Source organism: Phytophthora parasitica (assembly GCF_000247585.1).
Source record: "Phytophthora parasitica INRA-310 unplaced genomic scaffold supercont2.15, whole genome shotgun sequence".
NCBI classification, from domain to species: domain Eukaryota; phylum Oomycota; class Peronosporomycetes; order Peronosporales; family Peronosporaceae; genus Phytophthora; species Phytophthora nicotianae.
Genome location: NW_008649001.1, coordinates 640,047 through 649,711, shown reverse-complemented (window position 1 = coordinate 649,711; position 9,665 = coordinate 640,047). Strand labels below are relative to the sequence as shown.

The 9,665-nt window shown below is 51.6% G+C and overlaps 6 protein-coding genes across 7 annotated transcripts in view; 5 read left to right on the top strand and 1 right to left on the bottom strand.

The window, feature by feature from the left end:
• Positions 1-180: 180 nt before the first annotated feature.
• On the top strand, positions 181-590 carry PPTG_08184 (hypothetical protein; the record flags this gene model as incomplete). Its single annotated transcript, XM_008903115.1, has 3 exons — positions 181-215; positions 337-388; positions 459-590. 3 exons carry the CDS (start codon positions 181-183, stop codon positions 588-590), a joined length of 219 nt encoding a protein of 72 aa, XP_008901363.1.
• Positions 591-669: 79 nt separating this feature from the next.
• PPTG_22331 (hypothetical protein) lies at positions 670-1,644 on the top strand (the record flags this gene model as incomplete). Its single annotated transcript, XM_008903371.1, has 1 exon — positions 670-1,644. One exon carries the CDS (start codon positions 670-672, stop codon positions 1,642-1,644), a length of 975 nt encoding a protein of 324 aa, XP_008901619.1.
• Positions 1,645-1,806: 162 nt separating this feature from the next.
• Positions 1,807-2,172, top strand: PPTG_22330 (hypothetical protein; the record flags this gene model as incomplete). The annotated part of the gene is made up of 1 exon (XM_008903370.1): positions 1,807-2,172. The coding sequence occupies one exon, from the start codon at positions 1,807-1,809 to the stop codon at positions 2,170-2,172; it is 366 nt and encodes a 121-aa protein (XP_008901618.1).
• A 208-nt stretch (positions 2,173-2,380) lies between these two features.
• Positions 2,381-5,624, top strand: PPTG_08182 (formiminoglutamate deiminase). Its single transcript, XM_008903114.1, has 6 exons — positions 2,381-3,490; positions 3,562-3,798; positions 3,866-4,299; positions 4,362-4,744; positions 4,813-5,033; positions 5,100-5,624. The coding sequence occupies exons 1-6, from the start codon at positions 2,441-2,443 to the stop codon at positions 5,364-5,366; spliced, it is 2,592 nt and encodes an 863-aa protein (XP_008901362.1). The 5' UTR covers positions 2,381-2,440; the 3' UTR covers positions 5,367-5,624.
• PPTG_08181 lies at positions 5,382-7,697 on the bottom strand. Of its 2 annotated transcripts, XM_008903112.1 has the most exons (5): positions 7,464-7,697; positions 7,058-7,398; positions 6,183-6,992; positions 6,020-6,120; positions 5,382-5,946 (listed from the first exon to the last, which is right to left on the bottom strand). In XM_008903112.1, the coding sequence occupies exons 1-5, from the start codon at positions 7,687-7,689 to the stop codon at positions 5,457-5,459; spliced, it is 1,968 nt and encodes a 655-aa protein (XP_008901360.1). In that variant the 5' UTR covers positions 7,690-7,697; the 3' UTR covers positions 5,382-5,456. The 2 variants fall into 2 exon arrangements, with proteins under 2 accessions (XP_008901360.1, XP_008901361.1); XM_008903113.1 differs by having other exon boundaries at positions 6,020-6,992.
• A 108-nt stretch (positions 7,698-7,805) lies between these two features.
• PPTG_22329 (hypothetical protein) overlaps positions 7,806-9,665 on the top strand; it is a gene marked incomplete at both ends in the record, with an annotated part of 4,219 nt that continues 2,359 nt past the window's right edge. Inside the window, one exon of the mRNA XM_008903369.1 lies at positions 7,806-9,518. Within this exon, the coding sequence (XP_008901617.1) occupies positions 7,806-9,518 (1,713 nt within the window). The remainder of the gene's footprint in view (positions 9,519-9,665) is intronic.

Here is a 9,665-nt window from a genome sequence, read left to right as displayed (position 1 = left end):
GAACGCGTTGTCTGGATACTTACGGTTTGCTTACGTCGACTTTCGTAACGATGCGGTTGCAGAGAGTTTATTCAAATTCGTCTGCGAACAGGCAAATCAACGTAACTAAATGATAAATACTATATCGTGTGCACCACATTAATAAGTTTTAAGTTTATTTTTCGCATTCCCCAAAGCACGATGCCAACCGCAAACAAGGGAGTGCTGGTCAAATGGTACGTAGCATATTCCACTACGGACGAGTGATCTCCAGCAGATACCTTAGTCTGTGGTTACCTTTATCCCACCACTAACCACACCTCCTATAGCTAACGATATAATGCACGTTCTTGGCAGCGATCCGGCAACAAAGCAGTATTTGCTGCATCTCAACGAGACGGCAGTCCAGGTTGGCAATTTAGCTGGTTATTGGCCTACAGTTCGTATGTAACGGAGTTCTTTTACGGTGTGCCTGATAGCAACGGTTTGTGATTGAAGATCTGGACGATACACACCTATTTATTGTGCCGGACCCGAAGGTCATCGCCTTCATCGAGAAGAAGATGGACGAGTGGAATGAGAAGAACACGTACCAGCCACCCACACAGTAGGGAGGTACTACCCCCTACGATATTCTCTAAAGCGTACCGAGTGAAGCTTGTTGCTCTCTGACAGACTGAGTCAATCAATATGGTTTGTTTTGCTTTTTTATTTTCTAATGATTGGTATCTTTGTTTAGGCAAAATTGCAAGCTCATCTACTTTCTGTGTATGCACCAGAACTAGGAGACAACTAACCTTACTTGGTGCAGATAATTCCTTTCTTCACCACGTGCTCAATAGGAGGGTCTCCCATTTCGTAGATGATCTGCTCCCACTGCGTCGCACGCATCAGTACCAAGTCGCCCTGCTTGCCAACCTCCAGACTGCCGTGAGTAGCAGAGCGGTTGATAGAGGCAGCGGCGTTAATAGTGGCACCTACAAGAGCCTCCTTCATGGTCATACCGAACTGCACACATGCCATGTTCATGGTCAGAGCCATGGAAAGGCAGTGAGCGTTCGGGTTGTAGTCACTACCGAGGGCAACAGGGACACCAGCAGCAATCATGTCGCGCGCTGGAGGGTTGGGCAGCTTCAGGATGTACTTGGTAGTAGGCAACAGCACGGCGAACACAGGCTCTGGCTTGTGGGCAGCCATAGCCTGAAGGTCCTCAGCAGTCAGCATTTCACAGTGCGAGATCGCACGTGCACCAAGAGAAGCGGCCATAGTACCAGACTGCATGGGGTACATCTCATCACCGTGGAAATTAATCTCCAGCCCAGCCTTCTTGCCAGCCTCCAGAATACGATGAGAGTCGTCGTGCTCGAAGACGCCCTTCTCACAGAACACGTCGATGAATTCAGGCGAGATGGTACCGTTCTTCTTGGCTTGCACAAGAGCAGGAATCTGCTTGGTCACGATATCCTCCGTAGCCTCCTCAGCAGTCATACCGTCAGGAACCGAGTGGCCACCCAGGTAGTTCGACACGATTTCCACAGGGTGTGCGTTGTCACCTGTCGACGCGGTGTGCAGCACACGAAGCATCTTGAGCTCCGTATCGGTCTCGAGTCCGTAGCCGCTCTTGGCTTCGATAAGCGTCGTACCAGAGCGCAGCATACGATCTAGTCGCGCACGCAGCAGTTCCAATAGCTCAGCTTCCGAGCTCTTCTTGGTGTGGCGCACAGTGTTGTTAATGCCGCCGCCGCTCTCGTGCACTTCCATGTAGGTAGCGCCAGCCAGCTTCATGGCGAACTCGTTGACACGGTTGCCGCTCCATACCGGGTGCGTATGCGCGTCAACGAAGCCAGGCAGAACCACCATATCACGGGCGTCCACGTCCCTCTCGAAGCTCACAGGCTGCGGCTGAGTGCTCAGCCACTTCTCCACGTCAGCGGCAGTGCCAACGGACGCGATCTTGCCAGCCTGGTCCACGACAAGCGACGCGTTCTCGAGCACAGCCAGCTCCTTCTGGGCCGCGCCGGCCTTGAACGGCTCACCATTCGCGCAGACCTGAACGATCTGGCGAGCGTTGGCAATACGGAGTCGGAACGAGCTCATGGTGTCGACGGTAGAACAGCAAGTGCTTCAGGAGACACGGCAAAAGTGCAAATGTGCATCAAATCGCCTACACCATGGGCATGTACCCATCTGTAAGGATGTTGAAGCGGATCTGTCCAATCAACGCTTTTTGATACTATTTTAGCGAATGAAAAAGGGCGACCAATCATTTACATAATTCAATACACTTTTAAAATGACAACCGCATAAAAATGGTTCTTGTAATTTGCCCATCTTCCTTAACTACTTAAAAAGATGAATGCAACTTCGATTTCCATGAATTACGTTAGTGTTTCCGCTGCACCAACGTTGCAGTTTAACAAGTAGCCGCTATAGCTGGCACCACACTCTTGCTTTTGTGTCAATGCGCAGAGCGCTCATTCGCACTTTGCGTGGCTGTCAGACACCTCAGCTCCGCAATCACTCTGTCTTCCGCATTCCGCGTGCGCACCACCATCACTCTTCGTGCAACATGCAGCTTCCGCAATCTTCCGCCGCATATGTGCTGGCACCTGAGCTCACATGGACTGGCGAGGCGTTCGAGCGCGACGTGCACGTGTCTGTGGGCGCCGATGGTTTGATCCAGTCCGTTGAGCGCTCAGCCGACGCTGACGCCTCTGCCACCGTCCACAAGCTGCCAGGTCGTGCGCTACTGCCTGGTATGGTGAACGCTCACTCGCATGCGTTCCAGCGCGGCCTGCGTGGCCTCGGAGAGACGTACCCGAAGGACTCTGCCCAGAGCAGCTTCTGGACGTGGCGCGAGGAGATGTACAAACTCGTAGGCGGCATGAGCGAGCAGCAGATCTACGATCTGACACGTCAGTGCTTCTCCGAGATGCGCGACGCCGGCATCACAAGCGTCGGCGAGTTCCACTACTTCCATCATGGTCGACCAGGTGAAGGTAAGGACGGACATGAGTTCGCGTACGACGAGACGGTGCTACGTGCGGCCAGGGACGTGGGGATCCGCATCGTGTTACTTAATGCGTACTACGAACACGGAGGCTTCCAGCGCGCACCAATGGTAGAGTCTCAGAAGCGCTTCAAGGTGGACTCGCACGAAGTCTACTGGAAGCAGATGGATGCGCTACTGAGTAAGCTGGCTGATGACCCCACTCAGTCACTGGGCGTGGTGGCCCACTCGATGCGTGCAGTGGAAGTACCCGATATTGTCAAGCTGCACGAGGAATCCGTGCGTCGCGGTCTGGTGTTCCACATCCACCTCGAAGAGCAGACCAAGGAAGTGGATGACTGTAAGGCTGCACACGATGGCGAGACGCCCATGGGTCTGTTGTTGAAGCATCTAAAGATCGATGAGAAGTTCACAGCGGTGCATTGTACGTGGACCAAGGCAGATGAATTGAAGCAGTTTGTGGAGAAGAAGGGAAATGTCTGCATTTGCCCCCTCACTGAGGTGAGATTAGTGGGATTTGGAAGTTTAATTGGTTGTCTTTATGCTCTAACTGTACTTTGATGTTGATGTAGGGTAACCTGGGAGATGGCTTCCCGTTCATTGCGAGCTGCTCGGACCGTGTGTGTCTCGGTACGGACTGCAATGCCCGAGTGGACATGTGCGAAGAGATGCGCTGGCTGGAGTACGCGCACCGCTTGCACCAAAGCCGGAGAGGTGTTTGCACTGACTCCACTTCGGAGACCGATCTGGCCAAGCTTCTGTTCCGTTATGGCACCAAGAACGGAGCCGAGTCGCTGAACCTGCAAGTGGTAAGCTATTGTTCAAGCTTATTTGTCAAGAATGGGCAGCTTATTGACGGTATACGTATCTTTACAGGGTGAAATTAAGGAGGGATATGCTGCTGACTTTGCACTAGTCGACATTGAAGAGGAACAGCTCAAGTTCTCGACTCCGTCGTCTCTTATGGGCGCGTTCATCTTTGGAGCTAACGGGTCGAGCGTCGTGAAGGCAACGTCAGTGAATGGAAAGTGGCGTGAGACGATCTCGAAGAAGGTTCAGGAGACCCCGAAGAGTGATGATTCAGCTGTCTCCGATGAACACAAGGCCCAGATCGAGGCCGCTGCTGCTCTGGCAGATGTCAACAGTGACGATGTTGTGAAGCTTGCGATTGGTCTCAACTCTATCGTCTCGACCTCAGGAGATGAGGCTGCTGTAGGTCAGGCGATTGCCGACTGGCTCACTACTCGTGGATGGACTGTGCACAAGCAAAAGGTCCCTCCACAGTCCGATGCTGCCGTCAAAGCCGACAGGTTCGTTCGTCTTTTACCATTGTAGGAAAGAAGTAGACGCTAACGTACTGTTGTTTATTCAGATACAATGTGTATGCTACTCGAAGCAACAGCAAGACTCCGCGTCTTCTGTTCAACTCGCACATGGACACCGTTCCGCCGTACCTTCCTCCTCGCATCGACAGCACGACGCTCTATGGTCGTGGTGCCTGTGATGCTAAGAGTCTGATTGCTGGTCAAATGATCGCAGCGCAGAAACTTGTTGAAGCTGGTTTTGGCAATGACGTTCAGGTTCTCTATGTCGTGTCGGAAGAAACCGACCACAGCGGAATGAAGAAGGCCAATGAGCTCAATGTCAAGCCAGCTCACATGATTGTCGGCGAACCTACCGCTCTCAAGATGTCGAAGATGCAGAAGGGAGTGCTCAAAATTCAACTCACGCAGAAGGGAGTTGCAGCACACAGCGGTACGGAACTGGTCGCTTCACTGGATCAACACATCGTTGCTAACTCGTCTCGCTCTTGTATGTTATAGGATACCCGCACTTGGGCGACTCGGCCATCGACCCGATGATTGATGTCCTCTACGACTTAAAGAAGGAGAGCTGGCCAACAACGGAGGATTACGGCAACACAGACCTTAACATCGGTCTGCTAAACGGTGGACAAGCAGCCAATGCTTTGGCTGAGCAGTCATCGGCGATGCTTATGTTCCGTTTGGTGACTGAGCCCGACGTCATCTACAAGCGCGTTGAGGTAAGCGTCTGCAGCGACAGTAACTTGTACAACGTCAGGTAGTAACGTGCATCTTTGTGGCTGCAGGAAATCGTGGCTGGACGTGTGGAGATGAAACTTTACACCTCGAACGCCCCCGTTCACTTGACTACAGTGGAGGGTTATGACACTGGCGTTGCCTGTTTCAACACGGACATTCCTTACTTTAACTTCGACGGTAAGGCGTACCTGGTTGGCGCTGGCAGCATCACGGACGCTCACTGCCCGCGCGAGTTCATCAAGCTTGACGATCTGAAGAGTGTGGTCGACTACTACTTCAAACTGGGCAAGCGTTTGATTGAGGACGGCAAGTAAGCAGAGCTGAACGGATTTTAGAGAGCAAGCATGTTAATGCTTAGAACGACTTGATGACCACGTGCTTGTATTCAACCAAATAATTGGCGTTTACGTTGGAGGGAGAGTTTTGCCTGCATGGGCCTTCAGATCAAACTGGATCGGATCAAGATCGCCCCACTCAGCTCTCCACTCGATGTTTTGACTGAAAAAATCGACGCCAATGTGCTTCTGATAGCTCTCGAAGCTTCGCTCAGTTCCTAATGTGTACTTACCCACGTTAAGTGTATCGTCTTGATTTACAGGAGTCTGGTCAATTTGCAGTATCTGCTTGACGTAGTGAGCTGACGCGGAGCGGTAGCGTTGAGTTTCACCACTTTCCAACTCCTGGAAAACAGGACGATAAGCTCGAGTCCAGAGGTGATAAACCACAGTCTCAGAAGGGGTGAAGAAGTCCCAGCCTGACGTCCACAGTCGTGCTGTCATCGAGGATTCCTCTCCAAAGAACAAAAATCGTAGAGTCGCATCGTATGGCACTTGCTCGATCACTTTAGACGACGAAAACGCAAAACCAGCAGCCCAGAAAAGCGACGGCAGCGGCCTATAAAACAACACGCACAAACAGTGAGCCGCAATGAAGTTTTACCGCGCCGTAGTAGATGTATTTGACTCACTTGGTCGATTTTGTTGAGAGTATTTTGCTGGTTTGACGAAGCATTCCAAGGCTGTCGAACGATGAAGCGCATAGAAGAGTGGGGCGACACTCAGTCGAAATCTTGCAACATGATCAGCTTGGTCAGACAAAGAATAATTCAGAAAGTTTCAACAGGGTATTACCTCATTCGGCAATGTGTAGCCAAGTGGATACGTCGTCAAGATTGGTTTCGACGAAGGGCACTTTCCCAGCTCACTGATCAAAAAGCAGTCCCACCCAGGACGGAAACGCATGTGGCTGTCGATTTGGAGATAGAACTCTTCACCCTGCCACAATTTCTGTGCCTGTGCACGAGCCACACACGGACCTGCAGCTTGTCGATAGTCCACCCACTGCACACAAACCTTGCTCGTAGAATACTTGCTCTTTAGATACGCAGAAGTGCCGTCGTTCTCGTCCGTCTGTAAGCAAATGCCGATAGAAATCCGTTCCGGAAATGTTGCACGAGCCAGCAAGTTATCGACTGTATGTCTGCACTCCGAGTCGCGGTAGCTAGGGATCGCGACGAATATTGACGGTTGTGTTGTATGGTTTGCCTCGTTTCCTGTAATTGAGGGGAGTGGTCGTGGTACGGACAAGACCTCAGTCCTTGCTAAAGCAGAAGAAGCTTTGGACGGCTTCCCGTAATACCAAATCGTCACCGCTTTACGCTCACGATACGTCGGCATCACCTCATGCTCAACATCACGGCTTCGAAATAGCACTAGTGTATCAAGTTTGGGCGGAACGTCCCAGTGGCAAGCCGGTAAGTGCTTGGAGTCCTTGACGTGAACGCGAAGATAACCGCCATGTTCAATTTCCCACTGATCGTTCAGGTAGTATACACACGTGATGAGACGAACAAGACCGTCTTTGGATATTCCTCCGCGCTCATCTTTGTGTACGTTCGAGTAGGTATCCACGTGCTTGACGAACCGGGCACCATCACCTGGCTACGTGCACATTCCGTTAACCACATTAGCACAAACTCAGATGCGTTAGTCCCTATTCAACGTACAAATATTGCAAATTGTGTCGACACGATATTGCGCAGATCCATCTCGGGTGAGGCCTTCCTGAGTCCGTACACGAGCGACTCCACTTGTCTACGCAGATGCAGAATTGCGGGGTGAATGCTTTGTGCTGGAGCGTTCAAGTCGCTTGGAGTCTGGATCCAGTGGATTCTGTCTCCTCGCACCGCTCGGTCGTTGCGTAAGTTTTGACCAGCGCCGACCTTCGCGTCATGGAACGTTCCGCTCGTTGCTAGCTCCGTCAGCGCGTCTCTAACCTCCAAGGCCTCCCGGTGACCTAAGAATGCCTCCTTTATCACGAAGCCAGGAGAGTCTGGGTGTTTAAATGCTGCGAAGGTTCATAAGAGTAAGTCAGCGCAGTAATTTACACCGGACGATGGTTACACAACGCACTAAAGAGCTCTGACGGATTGAGTTTAGCTGCATGGTGAGAGGCGTCCAGGACGATCGGACTAGAGGCATTAGACTGTGTTTTTGCGTCAGTGTTGGTCGATTGAGGCTTGGAAGGATCATGGCTAGACTCGGAGGCTGCAGGTGACGGTAGCTTGGCCCCTAGGGAGGCCTCCACCAAGGCCTGTAGTTGCGGTGACAGAGTATTGAGCAGGGTCTTGGACTCCATGATCTATTGCTCAAAAATAGTACTTGATAAATACTAATTTTAATTACTACTTTTTAATACGGTATTTTACGTAGATCGCTTGTTGGTTTTGGTGGTCACTGCACCATTCTAATCCGATGCGCAACTTGGTGTCGCTACAACGCCGCGTATGGGCGCTTGAGGCATCGTCACAATCTGAGAATCGGTGCGTTGCATTTGCTTCAATCCCTGGCGACGCTCAGGTATTTTTCCTGCGCTCTAGTGGTCGCATCGAGGCGCTACAGCTCGATGAACAAGATGCGCACTCACCGTCTAAAGACCTGGAGTTGTTCCTGGATCTACGCGAGTTCGTGGAGGATGACGACGCATCTGCAGGTTGCTGGAGGTGGATGAACTATGTGGCAGAGTTGGGAACGCTAGTCTGCGCTTCTACAAGCGGTGCGCTAGTTTCGGTGGATGTAGATACCAGAGACGGTGAAGAAGTTGGTAATGTGGACAGCGGACTGCGTGCAGTCGCATGGACTAGCAACCAGGAGATGTTGGCGCTTGTCACTGGTGCAGGATCGTTGCTGGTCATGAGTAACGACTGGGAGGTGCTCCATGAGACGGAGATCGAGAGTTCTATGCCTTCGGAGTTGGAGCTCAGTACCTCTAGACAAGACGAAGAGAGTTGGTGCTGCGAACTCTGTTGGCGTGAAGACACCAAGTTTGTTGCGTTGAATATTGCAACGACGAGGAGAGACGATGATAGAGAGGAGAGTGAAGTAGTTCACAAGGTATTGGTCTTCACGGACCAACTCGAGTTCCACGCACTCGGAAGACTGGAAGACGGACGTGCTATCCCGGCACTTGGTTCAGCACTGCATTGGAGTCAGAGTCTCGCATTGATTGCAAGTACCGAATTGAGGAAGGGGAGATTGGTTGTGGTCTTTTTCGAGCGCAACGGACTGCGGCATGGCGAGTTTGTTATCCCTGCCGTGTATCGTGCGCCACAGTATCGAGTCGGAAGGGTGAGGTGGAACACAACGTCGGAGACCATTGCAGTGAGCTTGCATCCTACGGGTAAAGACGACGACAACCAGCCACCCGTTATTCAATTATGGTCGAGGAATAATTATCACTGGTATCTGAAGCAGGAGCTCCAACTTCGCACTGATGATCGACTTGTTGATTTCAATTGGGACGAAGAAGTAGCTGGCCGACTGAACGTCGTTGCTTGTTCAGCGCACAGCCAGACGCTTACTTTCTATGAACACGAATTTTCTTGGGATATTTGCAGTGTCGAAGCCGAACAATTGACTCGCGGAGAGGGTCAGGAAGCGCGTCAGAGTGTGGCAATGACGGGAGTTATCGATGGATCAAAGCTGCTGCTTACGCCACTTCACCGTGCAATGGTGCCACCACCGTTTGCTCTGCTTCAAGCCACGTTTGATGCAGCAATCAACTCAGTTGTGTTTGATTCTCAGACCGAGACGTTACTCGTGCTGCTCGCCAATGGAGATGTGATTCTTGTGGAGAACTACCTGACACCAACAGATGTTCGTGCTTCATCAGCAGGTTTACCTCCTCCACCAAACGCTGCTCGAAGCCGTTCTGACACACTGATGTCGATGACCACAGTAAAGTTGATTCACGCTGGATTGGATGACGAACCTTTCACGCTTTCGAGTCTGCTCTGGGTTCGTTTTAGCCCCGAGTCTTGCCGACTCGTCTTTGCGGGTAAGACTGGATGGCGGGATCAGCTTGTGCTCTGCTCGATGGACACCCTCAATGCAAATACAGAGACCGAAGGAGCCACAGTTTGTCCTGTTAAGCTCTTTGACGTCCGAAGAGCGTGCGAGGTGCTGCAGGTACACCAAGTGATGACCGAGGGGATATCTGTCGAGCTTGCTCTTCAGACTCATAGTGGTGCAGTGTACACGTTGACTGCTTTGTCAGACGAGGAGGAATTGGTGCCTACTGGAGTAGTCACTAAGTTCCCGGCGTTCTCTCATATG

What these genes read in the sequence shown, in the direction of transcription:
- PPTG_08182 (XM_008903114.1), top strand. Translation starts at nt 2,441, where the DNA reads ATGCGCAGAGCGCTCATTCGCACTTTGCGTGGCTGTCAGACACCTCAG. An exon ending in GCATTTGCCCCCTCACTGAG is followed by an intron (nt 3,491 to 3,561) that starts GTGAGATTAGTG and finishes ATGTTGATGTAG; the next exon opens with GGTAACCTGGGAGATGGCTT. An exon ending in AGTCGCTGAACCTGCAAGTG is followed by an intron (nt 3,799 to 3,865) that starts GTAAGCTATTGT and finishes GTATCTTTACAG; the next exon opens with GGTGAAATTAAGGAGGGATA.
- PPTG_08181 (XM_008903112.1), bottom strand. Translation starts at nt 7,689, where the DNA reads ATGGAGTCCAAGACCCTGCTCAATACTCTGTCACCGCAACTACAGGCC. An exon ending in CGACACAATTTGCAATATTT is followed by an intron (nt 6,993 to 7,057) that starts GTACGTTGAATA and finishes ATGTGCACGTAG; the next exon opens with CCAGGTGATGGTGCCCGGTT. An exon ending in GCTACACATTGCCGAATGAG is followed by an intron (nt 6,121 to 6,182) that starts GTAATACCCTGT and finishes TCATGTTGCAAG; the next exon opens with ATTTCGACTGAGTGTCGCCC.